Below are 19,893 nucleotides of genomic sequence, written 5' to 3' on the forward strand. Positions count from 1 at the left end.
TATGATTTATATTAAATGATCTGCACTTAGACAAACCAAAAAGCTTTAGAGTGACAAGGATCAAGCTTTTTGTGATTTAAATGCAGAAAGGTTGAGGCATTTAAGCATTAAGTTTTATGACATCGAGGAAACATTGGCGTGAAAATGTAGCTTTTGTAAAGGCAGTGCGTTACCCCAGAGATAAATTAATACATCAGTGCTCAGTACTCTATACACATGCTAATAGGCGGTGCACATACAACCTTAAAGCAAAGCCTCATCGCTTTTCTCTGCCTAACAGCTGCGACGCTCCTCTCCGCGAGAGAGGCCTTTAGCAGATGGATTAGTGTTTAATACGAAAGGAATCATTAGGACAGAGCTAAAACATTTGTTCTGAAGGAAGTCTTGCCAGCGGAAGAAACATGCAGAAATAGGAGATTAAGTTGACACCACTAATGTATGTCCACAGCAATTCTATTGTTTCTTATCCAATTTTCGATTTTCCTTGGTCACAAGTGACATACTGAGCAAGGCTAATCAGAAGAGTGAATAAAAACAAAAAAAAAAGGAGAAAACAACGATTCTGTACACATTTTAGGGTGCCTAGTAACTTAACCTCATTGTAGTACAAAGGTGGGAGAAACCTCGAAAGGGGAGGCCACTTACTAGGCAACCGTGCCTGGGCCTGGGAGGTGAGCACCAGCCTCTGGGGCAGCACAGTGTGGGGGCCGGGCTGCGGGGGGGCCGCGGGCTGGGCCTGGCCCAGCGGGGCCTGCGCGGAGGTCTGGCCCCGCGCCTTCCCGGGGCTGGCTGCGCTAGTTGCTGTGCTGAAGGTCGCTGCGGGCTGGTGTCTTGGAGCACTGGTGGAAGCCTGAGTTGTCTGAAACTGTGCTGCTGCGGCTGCAATCGATAAGGGTTGTGTGGGCAAGCTGTTAGAGGTTGTTTTTAACTCCGCTCTTTTAAACAACCTGCATTAAAAAGAAACCTTTCCAACAGGATATTAAAACGGCTACAGGAACGGTTTGTCCTTACGGACTGGGATTTCTAACCACACCTTTTACTCCATCCTACTGTTACAACATTATATATTTGGAAAGCATTGTTTAAGGGTTAAATAAAACACACAAAAGCACTGTAAATTCCCATCTTTGACAGAACATTACACGCGATCAGGGTTTAAATACCAACTGTGCCATATCTACTCCATACGCTAACAGTTAGGTTACACAAAGCTTAGTTTTGCATTATACTGGCAGATCGTACTGTAGAAACTAGTGGGGAAACTTACTGGCAATTAGTCTTTTGGTATTTTTAAGCCATTAGTATTCTAGCCCATTAAGCTAGAGGGAAAAGGAGTCCTATTAACAGACTAACTTGTACCATCTCTGCACAGGTTGAAGGTAAACAGCCTGGCACTAACTCTCTTACCTTGACTGGAAGACACCGTAGCGATGGGTGACCTTCCTCGCACTTGTCCCTGCTGAGTCACCGTCGCTGTGGCCACCGTGCGCTGGACTTGTGTGCTGGGGAAAACCACAGTCCTGCCCTCCGGCTTCTGACCGTACTGAACGGGCTGAAACAACCTGAAAAGGATACCAACAGTCAAAGTCTTCAGGAAGATCAAAATTTGGCCTTTAAAAATAAATCTGTCACCCAGGGAAAGTATAAACTGATCACATCAGATGCTCGTCTCTCTCTTATGGATGGGTGAAGCTGGCAAGACTCACCACTTCAGCAAACTTCACGCGTGGACATTCTACAAAGTCATTTAGCTAAGTCCAAGAAAGAAGAAAACTTTCACTGGTGTGCATCCAGTTTAACGCAGGATGCATCAGGATTACAGTAAACAGCTACGAGAGTCTAGCCCAATATGTGCAAAAAGAACGGGGCTCTCGTATCACTCCCAGAGAGACGCGAACAGGCCAAGCTGGTCATCGGGAGCTCCTTCGCATCAGAAAAACAGCTCCACGTTACTTTGAGATCACTACTGCACTAGCAGAGAAATACTTCTAAAAATCTACTGCTATAAACTCCATTATGTATTTTAGAACGCGGCAAGCACAGCTAACACTGTAAATCAGCTTAGTCCTGAAGAATTATCTCCACGCTAATTCTGAAAAACAACACCCGCCATAAACAAGGACTCCAAGAATAAAATTCATCTGCTGGTGAAGTAAAATCTATGGGAAATCCATGAACAAACTTCAACTAGAACTGTGTGCCTCAAAAAGCCATTAAAACAGAATCTCTGTTTCCAAGGGTAAACAAGAAAGCAGCAGAACAATACAGCGCAGAGTCCGGTCTGAGATTTTGTGTGAATTGTGTAACCAGAGATGCAGACAAAACTGTCAACGTCCCAAGAGATCTGCAGTTTCTTCCGTAATTCCAGTTTAAAAGGAGGCAGCTGCACGTACCTGCTGGGTTTGAGCTTCACGGGGTTGGGCCTGGCCGGCGGGGCCGGGGAGCTGTAGATCTCTTCAATCAACTTTCTAGTAACCTTTTGTTTTGGCAACAATTGTGCTTCATACTGAGTCATTTTGTTTTCCATTCCAATGAGATCAAAAAGAGACAGGTCTGATTCCTAGGGATATGGTAAAATAAACTTCATTTTATGTGGTGACCCAAACAGTTAAGCCCTCTCTATTTCTATGCTGAATTCACTTTCTATACTTTACTGTTTAACTTGAAATGAATGTTGAAATGAATGCTGTAAGTTTAAAAAGTCAACTATTAGTTATTAGCCAAAACTGTCTAGAAACTTTGGAAATCTGTCTTAAAACGACAGTCCCATTTTAAACATCAGCATGGAAGAGAAAGAACTGCAATCACGACCCAGCCAGGGAAATGAAAGCAAGGCACATTTAACAGGTCTTCATGTACTATAATTTCCAAAGAATCACGTAGAACTCTTACAAGGTGTTTGTTAACTATCGAGTTCAAATGCCAAACTATAAAGGCATGCGTATAATTTAGGAGTAGAAAAATATGAAGGATGGAAATAAGATCAACCAAAAAGATCACCCCATCTGCTCCATTACTCCTACTTCTCTCTAATGCAATTATTTCCTTTGATTACCTGAAAGAGAGGGATCACTTCTCTAGTGATAACACAAGTAGCGCTATTTCAAATGGCTTGACAGAAGCGTACTAATCTAGTCACTAAATCAGAGTTCTTACTCTTACGTGAAAAAGAGCAAGTCTTGCTCTCCTTTAGCTACTGAAAGCTGAAAGCAAATTTCAGAATGCCGTAAATCAGCACCGTGCTACCCAGAGTGTGTTCCCTCTTGGAAAATTCCCGCAAACATGAGTATGATGAAGCAAAGCTGTTAATTTCTCTTTGAACAAGTGGTTAATGAAAAATTACTGATTACAAATCACCTGAAAAGCTCAGGCTACTATTCCTAAAAAAGAGACGCAGCAACTACGCACTTGGCAGGCACAGCTATGGAACAGTCAACTCCTATCTACAAATTTCAGGTAGACTAAACAATATTAAGTACTGAAACTCTACAGGGTCACTAAGAAAGAAGCAAACAGTTAACTTTCCTACTCACCTTCCAAATATCCCTCTCCAGGGCACTCAGCACCAGAGACGCAGTTCTGTACTCCAGTGTTTCTGACACGTACGAGGTGCTGGAAAGCCGGGGGTTGATCAGATCGGGGTGGTTACAGATCCGCTGCAGCTGCATCAGGACGTGCAGGACACTGATGAAGTGTCCACTTTTGAGGGCTTCTTGGGTTCTACCAAATACGTGACAGAGAAACACATTAATGTAAGTACAGGTTTCATGGACATGTCCCTAAATCAGCAAGGTGAGAATGTGCAGCACAGTGTGTTAGGCAAAAGGTTTAAAACAAGCTTTGATTTTACCCAGGTCTTTCTAGAACCTTTCAAGTAGATGGTTCCACATGTAAATGTGGAAACGTGAAACACTTTGGGCTTTAAGAAATAAAGAACTACGCGCATTAGAGACAAATCTTAAAACAAAATAGCAGCAAACCTGACCATGACAATTTGGTCTTTAGGTTCCAGAGGTAAATGAATGTTTGGCACTAGGCCCACAGCATCACTTGCCTCTAATTTACTTTACAATGTAATCACATTCTGATCACTGGTCATTATGGAACATTTCAGAAAAAAACCTAAACCACTTGCAACATGACAATAATTTCTCATCCTGCTTCAGCGCCAAAAATGGCAGCCTTTTTAATTCACTATTTTAACTGCTTACCCTGGCTGTAATATGACATCTTCGTACATGGCTTTTTGTCGACTAGAGAGACGACACTTCAGCACATGTTCGTATTTCTTTGTCAGCTGCTTTTCAACGTCTCTCTTGGATCTTCGCAAAATAAACGGCTGAATCATCTGAAACAATTCGTAATTGACGGAAAATAATTTTTCTCACTTCAAAGATGCAGTTTTACACCAGGAAGCTGAACCTATTTACACTTAACACATTTGATGGAATAAACCTCACATGTCACATATAATCACATTGCCATGCACCCAGTTGCACAGCAGTCATTTGTCCTTTCATTTCTGCACGTTATGCTTCAAAATCTGAGCCTTGTATTACTTTTAAAAGAAGTTTCCACACTATTTTGGTAGCAGAAATCTCTGCTTTCAGCAGAATTTTCTGCCTAAACTGGACAAAGCTTTAAGAAAGGCCAGAAATCTCAGGCTGAAGCACTATCTTTTGCTTGCTTCATTTCTTTTTCCTCCAACAGCTTAACTACAGTAGTAGGACAGATGAGAAGAAACAACAACATACTCTGTGTAACCTGATGACCAGTTTATGGCAATAATCCTGGTTCTCCTCATTAGCTGCCTTCACTGGAAAATCAAGGTAAGGTCTGGAAATTCCCGGAATCAGGAAATGCACCATGGTCCACAGCTCCATCAATGTGTTATGCAAAGGGGTGTCTATCAGAAGCAAACGATGCTGGCTGTGAATAATAAAAGAAGAGTTTTAACCGATACATCATTTTCATCACAATGAAAGGGACAACAATACTCAAACACTGTTTACTGTAGATTTAGGTTTGTCAGATACACAAAAGAAATAAGTATTGCTAACAAAATTATATCTAGGATAAATTATCTTTTTAATCCAAACTAGCTTCCTCCTTGCAGAGTCTCAGAACATACAGGGGGGTCTGTTTGGGAGTACAGGTAACAGCCAGGGACAATTACATTGTTACAACAGTGGCAACAAAAATATCCCAAGCACGTTTGTGAATCCTGAGTGTTTCAACCAAAGGCACCTCTGTGGGTGCAGGTTGCACAGGATTTGGGGAAGGCCAAATCAAGAGGGTTTTCATCAGTGTTCTGCCAAGAAGGAAACTGTGACAAAAGAGAAAACCCCAGTGCCAGCAGGACAACAATTCTCTGCTCCGTACCTACGGAGACTGAAAAGTGCCTCCCAGTGCTTCTCAGTCATGTTCTTTATTTGTTGCATCTCATCTACTATTAAGTATTTCCATCGCATTTTCATAAACGCGGGGTGGCCTTTGAACAGCTGTTTGTAGGAGGTGATGCACACATTGAAGCTGTTGGGTTCTGTCCATTCCTGCAGAAAAGGGAAGAGAGGATGAGACAAAATTACAGCAGAACTCTCAAGTATCTTATAATACAACCAGCTATTTTTTCAACTAAGAACAGAAAGATGCTGTGACCTAATGCATTCTAAAAGATAGCGTTGCTCTTCAAATTATATTCGGTTCGAAAAGCACATAAAGTGTTGCATGTGTTGCTCAATACCAAGAAAGTTCCAAAAATGCCTTTGAAAATCTAGAACTTTTAGGTATGAATCTCTTTGTAAACCAACTCGTAGTGTTAAAAACTTCTCATCTCCCATCAGCATGCAAGGAACATACAGATAAATGCAGGTCAAAGGAAGAATCTTGCCATCTAAAATGTTAGATACAACAGGGTAAGAGCTTCAAATTACAGCACCTGTCTTTTTGCCCTAAGTTCCCTCTGGCTGCCAAAGTAGAGAAGTATCTTCAAGCCTGGGCACCAGCGTTTCAATTCCAGCTCCCACTTCAATATGTTACAGCTCCGTACAACAACAAGGTGAGGGCCCCAGTTACCTACAGAAGGGGAAACAGAGCAGTTAACAGCAGAGAGAGACTCCTGACAATTCATGTGGTTTATACTGTCCCCTAATTTTTTAAGTGCAGTGCATCATTAAAAGTGCAATCCAATAACAAGAGGTATTTCAATGACTAATCTAGTCTCTATTGTTTTTCAGACCTCACGCACCCGTTCTGCACCTGGTATCCATTTTTCCCTCAACTACATCAACTGCTCCAATACGAGATACTACCCCCATAACAGATTTTGCCTTACTTATATTCTTAGACCATCCTCAATACACCACCACTATTAGCAATATCTGAGATGATACAAAGACACACTTGTCCAACTGTTTGTATTTACTCCTTGAAATTAACTATGGCCATCTGGTCATTAAGAAATTTGTGAGGCTTTTATATACTAATGAACTGGCTTCAGAGGAATTTTATCACCTAGAAGGTAACAGCACCCTGGTCAAACAGCATCCTTGATATGAAGACACCCCTAACTGCATCAACTAGAGTCTGGTACAGTTCAGCAGAAAAAAATGTGACCCTAGGCTACAATTCACGAAGGTAATGCCGGCCCGGCACCTCTCTAAAATCGTTAGGCAAATGAACCCACCTTCATTACAGGCCAAGTGAGCAAAGAAGGCAATAATTTGCACTGTTTTCCCAAGCCCAGCCTCGTCTGCCAGGATGCCGTTGAGATTCTTCCTGTACAGCTTTGCCAGCCAATCCAGCCCGATCTTCTGATACTCTCTGAGAGGCCCATACAGCAGTGATGGAGTGTTGTATTTTACCTGTAATGGGAACGATTTCACATTTTTTTCTGAGTTAAATTCACAAAGCATAGCCATTATATAGTTGAATTACTAGAAAATATTTAGTGTAGTTTGTTGCTGAAACCTGCAAAACCATGAAGAAAGCGATCGTTATGTAAAAGTAAGCACAGTGCTAGCAGAAAACAGAGAGAGAGCCTTACTGCTGTTGTTATCCTGGAGCTGCCTTTAGGTAACAGCATTTCTGCTGCAGCAGCAACTTCTGAAATGTCTCGCATGTTCTTCTTAGGAGGACTCGATCTGTCCAGCCCCTTGTACTGGTCAATGGTGAGCAGGGAGTCTATGAGGACAACTTCCTTCTGGGGACTCTCCCGATCAGAGATGTGCTCCTCCATTTCTATGGGACAAAAAATGACATTGGTATTTCAAATAAACTTCAGTTTTCCCCTAGTATAAAATGTCTTTTCACAGAGACCTGAGGCGCTAATCAATTTATTTCACCTTTTAAGTCAGCACAACTTCTAAACAACAAGTGATTTACCCTCCTCACTGCTGTCCTCTTCGCTGTCGGGCTTCGGCTGGGGCCAGTGGAAATTTTCTGCAAAGGCACCTTCATACATCTTCAGTAAATCTTCCAGAGGCAATTCAGCTGAAGGTCATTAAAAGATGAAGTTTAGAAATATCGAAACTTGTCACAATCAATACCATTGTTTTTAATCTCGTTACTTTTTCGCAATTGTATAAAGCCAGTTCTCTAATCAGAAGTTAATTGGAGAAGTAATTATTAGGTGGATGATGGCAATATTTATTTAATGACCTCGATTACGGAGAACACTTGGCACGCCACCAAGCAGTCTGCTCACCCAGCTCGCTTCGTACCACGCGACAAACCCACCATACAAACCAACAACAAACTGGGGGGGCAGGGGCATCAAGTCCAGCCTGGTGGTGGAAGGACAGTTCAAGACCTCAAAGTTTCAAAACTGAGCTGCACCTCAGCCCCACTGCACAGTATCTCCATGATCCCTTGTCTGAGCTGCCGAGGCGGGAATGTGTGTGCTGACAGCGGCCAGCCCATCAGGAAACATCCTCATTAGGAACCTGGCTGACTGGCCAAGAGTTATAATCCCTCCAACTGGCCAGCTGGCTGCGGCCACTAAGCTGCCAAACAGACCAAACAAACAGATTTGCAAACTGCATATTAATAGCAGGCTTGCCTCTAAAACCCAGCAAGGTTTTCACCATGATAAGTGAAATGAGCCCTATGGGATACTTTGCATAAGTCAGGCTCAGCAGAGAAGTTACTGTTTCACTGCTAATGAAAAAGAGCTGCTGGCCAGAGCACTGTCCCCCAAAATAAACGCTTATCTCAAGTATTTATGCCCCCAAAATCAGCACTATGGGCCCTTTCAGACTTATGAGGTGGGTGACAAAACCCTGCTGAGATACTCGAGACAGTTGACGATTAAATGGTCATGTTCAATCTGATACGCTTCTGCTTTTAAGCATTTATCATGCATTCCTAGAACTCAGGCTGAGAGTCTTTTGCTGTGAGGTTTTACAGAATTGCAGAGCTTCAGCCTTTTTCTCAAGATACCCTGTGTGATAACCAGCTAAGCATATGGACCACTTTATAAAATACAGATATCCATCATCAGCCCAGAAACCAACCGCTACAACTTTACAAACAGAAAAAAATCAAATTACACATGGCAACATCTGAAGGCATTCAACCCCTCATCTATAACACGATTTACAAACACAATATCCGCTGCATGGTTTCGCTTCTTGTTTCTGAGCGCACCACAGGGAGGAATCAAGCCACACGCCTACCTTCTTTGGCTAGGTTAGACAATTCGCTTTGATGGTTTATGTTTCCTTCTTTAGCTTCTTGTTCTTCAATTGTTTCTTCTTCATCTTCAACTAAAATAAAAACAAACGCTAACCTTGGCATTCACATCACACAGTAATTCAGGAAGGTTGTAATTATATGCCTCTGAAGTGTACTAGCAGAGATTATAATGTTAGCAGGATTCAAAAAGAATGAGATGTATGGAAAACAAGAAAATTTGAGAGAATCACACAGAACTTAAAAGGTTAGTGAAGAGGAGAGAAGCACTTCTGCCCCAGGACAACAGGCAGCCTTGAACTGCTAAGCGCTGGCTGACAACGGCCACCAGACAGGCCATTCTGCAGCTGTAAACCGGGCATCTTCTTTGTCAGAAACACGACACAGATGTCAGCACCACAGAGGAACTAAAGCAGATGGGTTATTCAGTCTGAAATCCTCAGAGGAAGTCTGAGACCACCAGTAAAGTTTGGAAAACAAAACAACAAGGACAGAAAAAATTAAAATCCACTAATGATGTCCGTGTGTTTTCAGGGAAAAGATTTTTTTTCAAATTTTCAATGAAGCTCTTTTAAGCAATATTTACTACCTAATTAACCAGATAATCTATCCAAGAAATGGAGGAGAGCTGGCATTTGGTTTGTGAAAAGGACAGCATCCATGCAGTAACCGACTGAAAACCTGCGCTCTCAGGTTTGATACACAACTTCTGTACTCAGCTATAGATGTACAATTTTGAAAAGCAACTTACCTTCCTCATCAGTCAAAGACGTGCTTGCCTTTCTTTTCCTGCCAGATGATGAAGAACCCTGGCATTAAATAATTAAAATACATGAAGTCATATCCAACAAAGTTAGGGGAGTTTTTTGTTTGTTTGTTTTAAAGGAAGCAACAAGCACCTTGCACAACAGCATTTGGTAATAGACACTTAACAGCTCTTAGCACTTTCCTGGTCACACAAAACCAGATACTCTGCTTCTGTACTTGAGGACAGTGTGCAATCAGCTACTTCGTGGTTCAAACTACTCAGGTCTAACTGTGGCACTGAGCCTCAGTACGCTCCTTCCCTCAAAAATATTAGTGAGGCACAGAACTTTCCCCCAGGTTGGAATCATGGACGGGATTTTCGCCAGTCACAAAAGCGAAGGGACACAGCCCAGCTCCAGCTGCCCAGCACTGCAGCACGGGTCAGCCTGGGCAGCCTCTGGCTGGTGAGGCTTGTTCCTAACAGGAAAATCCGCTGCAGGCGTTGTGCTTGGTGAGGGGGAGCTCTGCAGCAAGTGCGCATCAGCGGTGCCAGGCCAGATGGGCAGGACCGCAGAGTCACACAACGTCAGGGACTGGAAGGGCCCTGGAAAGCTCATCCAGTGCAATCCCCCCACGGAGCAGGAACACCCAGATGAGGTTACACAGGAAGGTGTCCAGGCGGGTTGGAATGTCTGCACAGAAGGAGACTCCACAACCCCCTGGGCAGCCTGGGCCAGGCTCTGCCACCCTCACCAGGAACAAGTTTCTTCTCAAATTTAAGTGGAACCTCCTGTGTTCCAGTTTGCACCCACTGCCCCTTGTCCTGTCCCTGGTTGTCACTGAGAAGAGCCTGGCTCCATCCTCCTGACACTCCCCCTTTACACATCGACAACCATGAATGAGGAACAATCCCTCAGCCATTCTTTCCCAATGGCACAAACGTAGCCAAGGGGTCCCAGCACACATTTCATCTCGGGCGTTTCACTCAGTTTGATCCACTGTGTAACACACACCTACATCTTCCAGCAGATAAATCACAGCTGAACAGCTGCAAACATGTTTTCATGCCCCAAAAAGTTCACCCCTGGTTACAGTAGGTGAAACTCTTGCCCAAAACAAAATCTGGCAATTAATTTGTACAATTTTTGTGGTCTTGACATCTTAGAATGACTAATTCAGAGCCACTAAGTACGAATTCTTCCAAGACATGTATCAACTCCAATCTGCTTCCCCACTAAACGTCGTGGTTTATAACCAGAAAACCCGGTAAATGTGCTTATGACAATATGTTCAATTGTCAGTAACCACACAGAAATCTGCTTATCATCGTCCTGTATTTCAGGAGAACATTTCGCATTTATCAGAACTTTCTCACAGAAGTAGTCGTATTTCAGGTAATTTGATGGGTTTTTGAAGAAACAGAAAGACTTACCATTTCACTGTCTTTTTCCAACAAAAGGTCTTCTCCAAGTTTTGTATCCTTACCTGGAAAATTATTACACTTGATGGATGCATTACTCACTTAGCAATTGTGTGTTTCTTATGTAAAGTTTTAAATGCATTCAACATAAAACACAAGAAACATTAACAAAATCCACCACAAAAAGAGAAAAAATCCCCGCAACTCACAGTTGAGATCTGTTCACAACCTACTATTAGCATCTCACAATTCATTGCCAACGGGATTAAAACCACTGAGAGTAATTATGTAAAACTACAGCATCAGAATTTATACTGCATTTCTTATGAAAGGGAACAGTATTACCTTTCCTTGAAATTCTCTTTAAATTCAATGCTTTTTTCCTTTTCTCTTGAAATTCAATTTGCAGTTTTATTTCAACGACCTGAAATGTAAATCAAGTCTAGTATAGCACTTTAATTTTATAAATTAAAACCAGTATGGCTTGCACAAGTGTTACTGAGTTGGGATTTTACCTGTTCAATGTTGGACCAGAAGTATTCTATTTCTCTAGCAATTGATGCAGCAATTCGCCTCAGTTTGTTTTGTTCTTCCCTTTTAGCTCGCTCTTCATTAAGCTTCTTTTCTTCATGATAACGAGCCACAGTTCTTACCATCTGAAATACCATGAGTGAGACTGAATTAGGTTACCTCAAAATAACTATGGTGGTTATCAGCAGGCAGGTGTTGACCACAGCTTTACAGAGGTGGCACGTCCCTCCGATACTTCTAATTATTACCATGCCAGTAACAAAACAAAGACATGAAACTCAAAAGGAAAAAAGAAAATACAAGAAATACAACTACGCAATTAAGTAAGAAACAATTGACTACTGCCTCTCCATGAAAAACCTAGGAAAAGAAAAATCTACTGACATTAGCAGCAAACACACAAAAGAAAACTTTTTCACATGAATGAATTCATAGAAATCCCACCACAAAGAGCTGGAGAGCAAAGGTAAAATGAGTTCCAAAAGAGGGCACACACGAGCGAAATATCAGTCAACGGCTGTTCAAGACTGACTTGACAGCACCCTTCAGCTCAGGAGGGGCCTAAAACACTAATTCCAGCAGCCGGAATAAAGGGCTGGGGGAGGAGCAGTTCAGATCTGCCCTGCCCGCTTCTCCTGCTCTTACAAACCACTGGCCATCCATGGAACAAGTGCTCTAAGTCCACATTTAAACTACCTTCAAAATGCGGATCTTAATTTTACACAATAATACACCTACTTCACCACTTTGCTGGAAAGGGAGAGACTACACAACAGAAAAGACCACGGCAATTTGAACTGACGACCTTCAGTTGCTGTCTTCACTATGTCATACACATATCAAACGAAGGTGCAGCATTGCTGGAATCCACGGAAAACTCTTGCTCGTTGTAAATAAACAGATTGTACATAGTTCATCTCACACTACCCCAATTTTCATTCCAACACTGACTCAATTATTCCCACTGTGCTGCTCTCCTCCCTGTGGAAACAGTTCTCTACCACGATTCCACTGCTGCCCTTACAACTCCGTGGATTCTCCTTCATCTTTTTCTGAGATTAAGAAAGAAGAATTAGACAGACAACCACACACAATGGAAGTTATTTACAAAAGCATATCTTTACTCTTCATTGAGAGGGAATAACTGGTTTGTGTGACAGGCATGATAGCCATACTTTTTTAACACAACACAGTCAACAAATTAACCAGGTCCCCTAAACAAACTATTTGATTTCCAGAAGAATAAAATCCACAAAATCCAAAACTACTACTTGCATCCACAATCAACACAATCATCTGTTCTGTTTCAAAAGTTAGAATACCCAAAGCTAACAACATGGCTTCTCATTTAAGTTAAAAATTGAAGCCTTATATTCCCATCACTCCTATCTGTAGACCAAGAATGTTTAAAGAGCTGTGCTGCCAAGCTGAGCGATACCGAGATCAACTGTTCCGAATCCAAAAAGGCTTTTCAAGTACCTTCTTAGCAGTTGCCATCTTCCACTTTCTTTCTTGGGCAAAATCAGTTGCCATCCACTGCATTTCTTCCAGCAAATAATCCCAGTGAGATTTTGGCCTCGGAGCCTCCTGCAGTTTAGGCAGTCGCCTCAGGGACCACAAACCTTCCTTTCTCAGTTCTGCTATTCGCTGATGGATTTGATTTTCCTTAAGAAGAAGTACATACAGTTACAAAGATGCTGCAGAATGCACCTAAACCACTAGCCAAATAGAAAAAGACCAATTGCTCCCACTCCATCAGAATAATTGACAGCAAAAAAGCTGTAACACCATGACATACGCATTACAAAAATCAAGTCTGAACACCGTATCAATGAAAAAATTACTGGACGAAATTCAACATATGCATAAAGAGAATCACAGTACTTGAACCTGTATTACAAGAGGTATTTTGTCAAATAACAGGATAAAAAAGGGGCACTGGGCAGCACAAAAACCAAGTTACAAGACGTAGGCAAGCTGCAATCAGACAATCCTTTTTTTTTCCCACAAACTGATGTTGCAGATGTGTTTATCCACTGAAGATAAATATATGGTCATTTTTAATACTGCTTGATTTTGTGAAAAAACAAGTTCTCTGTGATGTTCTGGATAAATAAGCAAAACATTTCCAGTTAGCTATAGAAAGAAATAAGGTTGCAGTCACCTCAAATGAGTAGACAGAATCAATATCTTAGAAAGAACCCAACACCGGTATGAAGACCAATAAGTCATCCTCAACTTCTCTGAATGCCCATAAAAGCAAAACTCAGTACATAAAGCAGACTAAAAAAAACCCAAACATCCCACTCCCCTGGAAAACAGCCCCTTTCCATTACTCAAACACAGCGCTGATGTTGGCTGTTACTTGTGTGTTAACCGTGCGTAAGTTCCAGGGAAAACCAAAAAGTCTTACCAGCTTTACTTGCTCAGCAAGCTTGTCTTGAGAGTTCTCCTGTGGCAACACTGCTGCGTTCTGAGCTGGGCTTTGTGTTTTCGGTGCTGCTGCTACGGCCAAGCCTGGGGGTTTTGATGCAATAGGAGACAGGGACTTGTTGGTGGCTGGAGAGGTCCTGTTTGCTTGCACTGGGTACGCAGAAGGCGGTGTTGTGCCCGAGACGGTTGCTGGCGCAACGGATGAGGTAGGCGGTAGCGTATTTGCCGTAAGACGCTGAGAAGTCTGAGCAGGATCCGCAGGTGGTCGTGTCAGAGTCACAGTCTGCCCAAGAAACACATTTGTTAGTGATGACATTAGGATTCAACACTTATCTACACTACAGCAGAACATAAAGCAGACTTGAATTCACTTTAATAAAAAATTTACACTTGTGTTTTTGTAAGGAAAAGATCTCAGCGTCCAATGGAATTAAAAAAAAATTAACATATTTTATGTATTTTCCAGAAGATGTTCTCAGATTTTAGTGGGCATTGAAGCAAACGTACTTTCACCCCAATAAAGTTCACAAACCTGCTGCTGTATCGTAGCTGGCGGCTGTGACACTTGGTTCGGTGTCAGTCCTTGCACGTGGATCGCTGGCGGCACCTGCTGCTGCAGCGGGGCCGGCAGCGGAGCAGAGCCCAGGGACACGCTCTGCGGCTGGATCTTCACCTGGAGCTGAGCCTGAGCTGGAGCTTCCACGACCTGCGGCTGCTGCTGGGAAAGCTGCAGCGTGGCCGGGAGAGCCGTCACGGGGCCGCTGGCCGGCTGCAGCCGCCCCGGCAGCTGCGGCGGAGGGGTGTGCAGGCTGGCGGCGTTCTGCACCGGGGGGCCTTTGGACGGGTCGTACTGCTGTTGGCTCTGCTTCTGCCCCGTCAGCTGCACGGCCTGAGGAGTGGGAGGCATTCCACCTGCACGGCAAGAGGAAACACAGCGCTGATCACACCAAAACATCCAACGCTCTTTACTGATATAAAGAGGAAATCAGTTGCAAATAGGCTAATTTGTTACTTACTTTGCCACAAGACACCATAACTTGAAAATAACACGTCACGATCACAAAATAAAACACCATTACAATAAACAACAAAATATTTCATGCACAAGACTGCGAGTAAAATTCGGAGCAGAGCAACTATAAAAAAAAATGTCATTAGATGCCTCCTGAATGTCTTAAAAAAAAAAAAACAAACCAAAAAGGACTGGTGAGCTAATGGAATTTAACCTAAGATAACAGCATCAAGTCTAAAATTTGGTTCTTCACACATTCACTCTAACACATATTCTAAAGCTTGGCATGACTAATGAATAAAAATTTGTTATGATGTTCCAAATTAAGAGGTTTCCTTTCCATAAATCATTGGCTCAGTTCCAGAATTTTCTGATCAACCATTTTGCATCAGCACCTGTGACGTATTTCCATGCCCACATGCACCTTTGGAGCCCGTCACTCAGCTCCTTTGACAAACCAGGCATTGCATACCAAGTATTAATTTACATGGAGAAGTGCGTGGTGGGACTAGGATCTTGGAAGGCTGGAAGCCCAAGTTTCTAGTCCCATCACTAACATCTCCTTGTTAAATTAATGTGCAACTGGCATGTGGTGACACAGTACCTTGTGCCGTTGGCATTAGCTGTTGAAGAGGAACTCCTGAAGCCACACCCGGGTGCTGAAAAACCATCCCATGGCGGCCCACTTCAATTCGTGGTCTCTTAGACGAATCTGTGATATTCAAATTCCATTTATGGCATGGTATAATGGAATGGGTTCAAATTTTACAAAGCAAACTACTACACATGCTTCCGACATCAGCTCAGAAAGCTACGACTACTAGACATGTGTAGCATTTAGGATGAACATGCTCCAAGGGCAGAGTCCCTCTCACTTCAAGTTGGCCATCTCCAATCTTCTCAGCCAGAACAATCAACCTAACAAGGTGTCCATGCCTGCCAGATCCAGCCCTGCACACTGCGATGGAGCGCACCCTCCACACAGCACCGTTCACCACAGACAGGCCTCAGGACGTGGCAGTTCCCAAGGTGAGGCAAAACTGTATTCCAAGAGTTACAAATCAGTGGGTTCCATCAACCGTTTGGGAAAAAAGAAAGAACCAAAGTGAAATTCTGTCAGTGGGACGTACCTGCTGGTGCAAGTGCCTGCTGCCTCTTAAAAGCTTCAATTTCGATGGCGTTCACAGTCCCCGTTACCGGAGTCCCTGTATGCGTTTGCTATTGGAAAAAGAAAACAAATCACACAAGTTCAATCTGTAGATAGTCTAACACCAGGATGTGACTTGTGAACAGAACTACACAGTCTTGTGCTTGTTTGCGCAGCTGGCAAAACGAGTATCGTGAAGAAACTCGATGAGGAGAAACACAATATTGCCATAAGGCTAACGTGACATCGGAGCTCATCAGAAATTACTTCTGTCTGAGGATCAACATCACACAAAGAAAGGGCTTAAGAGATCCTATCAGAAAACACAAAGATGGGCTTTATCGACGTCTTTATGTCCTGAGAAATGATCTAATTTAACATTCAAGTTCTCTAAGTATAATTTGCTACTGGTGAGAGCCTCGGCCATATTGATGTACAGTAACAGTTTGCAAATGTTGTGAAAATGTATTATGACAACATAGCAAAGACAGCAATTTCCAGAAAGAAACTCCCAGTTTATTCACAGGTCTTTTCTTCTCCAGTTTTTAATAGAAATTCTACCACTGTAAATCAAGCCTAGGGAAGTAAACTCCAGTCTATATTTAAATAAACTGTAGCAATCACAATCCTGCATCTTCAATGCTTCATCCAACAATACTAATAAACACAGCCAACGTCACCTAAAATGACCGGCTTTTAAAGACTCCTTTTGGAGCTGAATATCTCTCACGCCACTCAGATTCTATCAATAGCTCTGAATTAATAACGTTTAATCTCTTTGCTGCTGCGAGGGCATTCGTGGCCACCCTGGCAATAGAGCCGTAGCCCTGAGATGTGAATTTTGGTTTTAAGAACCTCTGACTCACATTCATCCCTAATGGTCACGGTTCACTGTCCTATCACACGCGATATGGATTAAGTTTGCAAATGTTTGCTTTCTCGTAAGGCAGATGTAGCTTATTTCAAGGCCAACAGCCAGCGGTTGCAATGCATCATACACTTAGGCATTTACAGAATTTTCAAAATAAGTCACAAGAACTTACTTTGTACAATGCCACTGAGTTAATTAACAAATCCAGCTTAATTCCCATTTGCATCAAATGGTTTCTGCTTAAGAAAGTATGTTCTCCAAACTGCTTCAAATGCCGTTTCCTCAGCTGCGCTCTGCCCCAGGCGACCGCCCGCCCCCCGCTTCAGCCTGCGGCTCCGCTTCAGAGCTCTGACCGGCAGTTTCTGAAGGGTTTGCCTCCCGGCTCTCTGTGTTAGCACCATGTCATTTGGGCCAGACACTTCAAAGAGCAAAGATGTTACGTCTTTATAAATCGCAGTCACATACCACTAATATTAGACTAACACTGTCCTAACTTTAATTAAAATAACGTAGCTCTCTGTGGGTCATGATTATGCAGCACACCCACAATAATCATTCTGAGTGCTGCACTTACGCACTCAAATTTGAATGATGATGCTCATCGGGCACATTATTTCTCTATAAACAGTTACAAGGAGAAAGACTGATGGAAAGAGACGATACTTTGTGTTAACAATTTGTGATAAAGGTATTATCACAATCACACAGAATTCTGCAGAGTTTTAGCACGTCTCTCTCTGTTTCTCTGAAAGGGTGTAATACTTTCCAAAGTACTTCATCACTGCCATAGTTACAGCTTGATGATAACCCTAATTACTATAATCAATAAGCTGATATAGTATTACATATTTTAAAGAGCTTAGATGAAGCCTAACAACCTGAGGAGCCTTCCAAGACATGTCAGTGTTGGCCATAGCAAAGATGTCTCAGTGCGAACCCTTAACTACGCAACTCACTTGTAAAACATCACAGTGCCCATCCCACGCGTCATACACAACAATACAACCCATTTTACACTCCTTTTAACTCCCCATTTCCAAATGTAAGTGAAGGCATTGCAGACTGCACAGTATCCCCGGTGCAGCAGAGTCATTCACCCTGGAACACCTGCTATTCACGTGTATATATTGGAGCTGAAGGTCAGTGTTTTAGTTGCAGAGGAATTAGGGTCTATTTCTTCTCAGGGTATATATGCAAACTTGTCTGGGGGACAGAGATTTGAAGGTAGCTGCATAAGTCCATATTAGCCTGAATTTAAAGGTTGCAACATCACTGATCCACAGAAATTTAACTGATTATCACATTTATTTATTTCCTTTGTCAAGCATTTCCTTATTGAAAAAAAAAGGTAAAAAAGCATTTATATAATACAAACTTCAGCTTCTTCTTCCCAACATTTATGGTAGCGCTAATGGAAAGAGGTTAGATATTTAAAAAAAACGTGTCAGAGGGTTATTAGTGTTCTTTAAAACATTTCAGGGGAGGCAAATCCAAAACCTTCCATAGCCATACTCAAAACCTTCAACAGATAAGGAAATAAAGAAAAGAAATTTAGAAGAAATCCACAATTACAATGCCACAGACAAAAGAATCCGTATTATCACTATGCAGAATGCACAAATGAACCAAATGCATTAGGGAAACAAAAGACAAACAAACCAAAGTGGAAACATTCAAGCTGAAAGTTAATGAAATAAGCCAGCAACCTGGAGACAGAGATTTCAGTTCCTCAAGACTTCATTCATACTGATGCATTTGAAGATTGCAAAGGTTTTTGTTCGTTTGTTTGTTTCAGATGATAAGGGATGGGCTCTTGGGAAAACTCTAATTCATCTAAGAAATATCAAATCTGAATGAAGAAAAAAAATCTGGGATGAAACTACATTTTAGAACCATTGAAAAGTACCTGAAATGGTTGCTGCTGGGATGAAAAAGCAGCAGAAACATTTGGAGGAAGCTGAGTTGCTATAGCGACAGGAGTACCAGTCTGCCCATCCTTTCCTGTCACAACCTTTACCTGAGAGAAATATTTGGGGGAAAAAAAAAAGAAGGGAGAATCATTTTCTTTTTAAAAGTTTTTCTTCTTCTTTTTTTTTAACTGTTGAACACACTCATCTCGTACCGATGGCACCTCGCTGAAGAGGGGACCATAACTACGTGACCATCAGCACCGCTCGGTTTGAGCACCGGCCGTTTTTGAAGAGTTCTGTTTCGCTTTTAGTAGCAGAACAGCGTATGGCCGTGACTATTTATAGCGACTTCTCATCACTGGAAACCTTTTCTTAAATCCAGTTAACATGAAAGTGTGTTTTAGATTGAATGATTGCTGCTCCTAACGGACAACAAATCAGCATGACAGACAGTTTGAACTTAAGAGAGCTCCAACATTTATTTAAGCAATGAGCACAGCCACCATTCGCTCTCCCTTGAATTCCCAAAGGGATTTAACCTTTCCAGGCAAGGGATGAAGCGCGTTGCTTTAGCAGAAAGTGATAAAGAGAGGGGAGGGGGAAATAAAAGAGAAGACAAAACAAAATACAAAGAAGGAACATAATCAAAAGATGTCTTAATCTTTCAAAAGGATTCATCATTTGAAAACACAAAGATTTTTGCTGCTGGACTTTGCAAAATTCTTCAGCAGTTCGACAGACAAGCGGCTTTCACAAACAAAGACTCTTATCACAAGAAGGCAGTGAAGACAGCAACCCCCAAACCCCAAAGACAGGGGGGTGGAGCCTCAACTGATTTAAACTGTAGTAGCACCACTGACTCCAATGAACCTACACAATTTACACCCACTAAAGGTCTCTCAAAATATGTGTACTGCAATTAAAAATACCTGGTATTTCAGTTGACAAACACGCAAGCCAACAAGAACACCTAAACAATTCGACAAAATACAAACCAGGTGAAAAAAAAATACTGAATAACCTTTGTCAATAAATTACAACAGGCTAGCTTTTATGTTACTATGTACAGAAATCAATGACTCTTTCAAAATTATCAATAACTATCACAAGCAGAAATGTATTTTTCCTAGT

The 19,893-nt window shown here is 42.1% G+C and overlaps 1 protein-coding gene across 17 annotated transcripts in view; it reads right to left on the bottom strand.

The window, feature by feature from the left end:
- Positions 1-19,893, bottom strand: part of EP400 (E1A binding protein p400) — a 44,988-nt gene that overhangs the window by 20,584 nt on the left and 4,511 nt on the right. For 8 of the 17 annotated variants that reach the window (XR_010466763.1, XM_065033331.1, XM_065033330.1 and 5 more), the window contains exons 3-24: positions 18,759-18,869; positions 15,965-16,052; positions 15,439-15,546; positions 14,355-14,734; positions 13,803-14,105; positions 12,869-13,054; positions 11,374-11,514; positions 11,204-11,282; positions 10,871-10,923; positions 9,443-9,500; positions 8,676-8,765; positions 7,384-7,491; positions 7,046-7,239; positions 6,686-6,863; positions 5,939-6,075; positions 5,383-5,552; positions 4,755-4,929; positions 4,212-4,348; positions 3,534-3,720; positions 2,394-2,560; positions 1,408-1,562; positions 646-879 (exon numbers count right to left, since the gene is read on the bottom strand). Coding sequence is in view for 16 of the 17 variants with exons in the window: in XM_065033331.1 (XP_064889403.1) it covers positions 646-879; positions 1,408-1,562; positions 2,394-2,560; positions 3,534-3,720; positions 4,212-4,348; positions 4,755-4,929; positions 5,383-5,552; positions 5,939-6,075; positions 6,686-6,863; positions 7,046-7,239; positions 7,384-7,491; positions 8,676-8,765; positions 9,443-9,500; positions 10,871-10,923; positions 11,204-11,282; positions 11,374-11,514; positions 12,869-13,054; positions 13,803-14,105; positions 14,355-14,734; positions 15,439-15,546; positions 15,965-16,052; positions 18,759-18,869 (3,439 nt within the window). In the remaining variant the exon portion in view is untranslated. The remainder of the gene's footprint in view (positions 1-645; positions 880-1,407; positions 1,563-2,393; positions 2,561-3,533; positions 3,721-4,211; positions 4,349-4,754; positions 4,930-5,382; positions 5,553-5,938; positions 6,076-6,685; positions 6,864-7,045; positions 7,240-7,383; positions 7,492-8,675; positions 8,766-9,442; positions 9,501-10,870; positions 10,924-11,203; positions 11,283-11,373; positions 11,515-12,868; positions 13,055-13,802; positions 14,106-14,354; positions 14,735-15,438; positions 15,547-15,964; positions 16,053-18,758; positions 18,870-19,893) is intronic. The other 9 variants (XM_065033341.1, XM_065033335.1, XM_065033336.1 and 6 more) reach the window with 6 other exon arrangements.

The sequence above is a fragment of the Columba livia genome, chromosome 17, assembly GCF_036013475.1.
Source record: "Columba livia isolate bColLiv1 breed racing homer chromosome 17, bColLiv1.pat.W.v2, whole genome shotgun sequence".
Taxonomy (NCBI): domain Eukaryota; kingdom Metazoa; phylum Chordata; class Aves; order Columbiformes; family Columbidae; genus Columba; species Columba livia.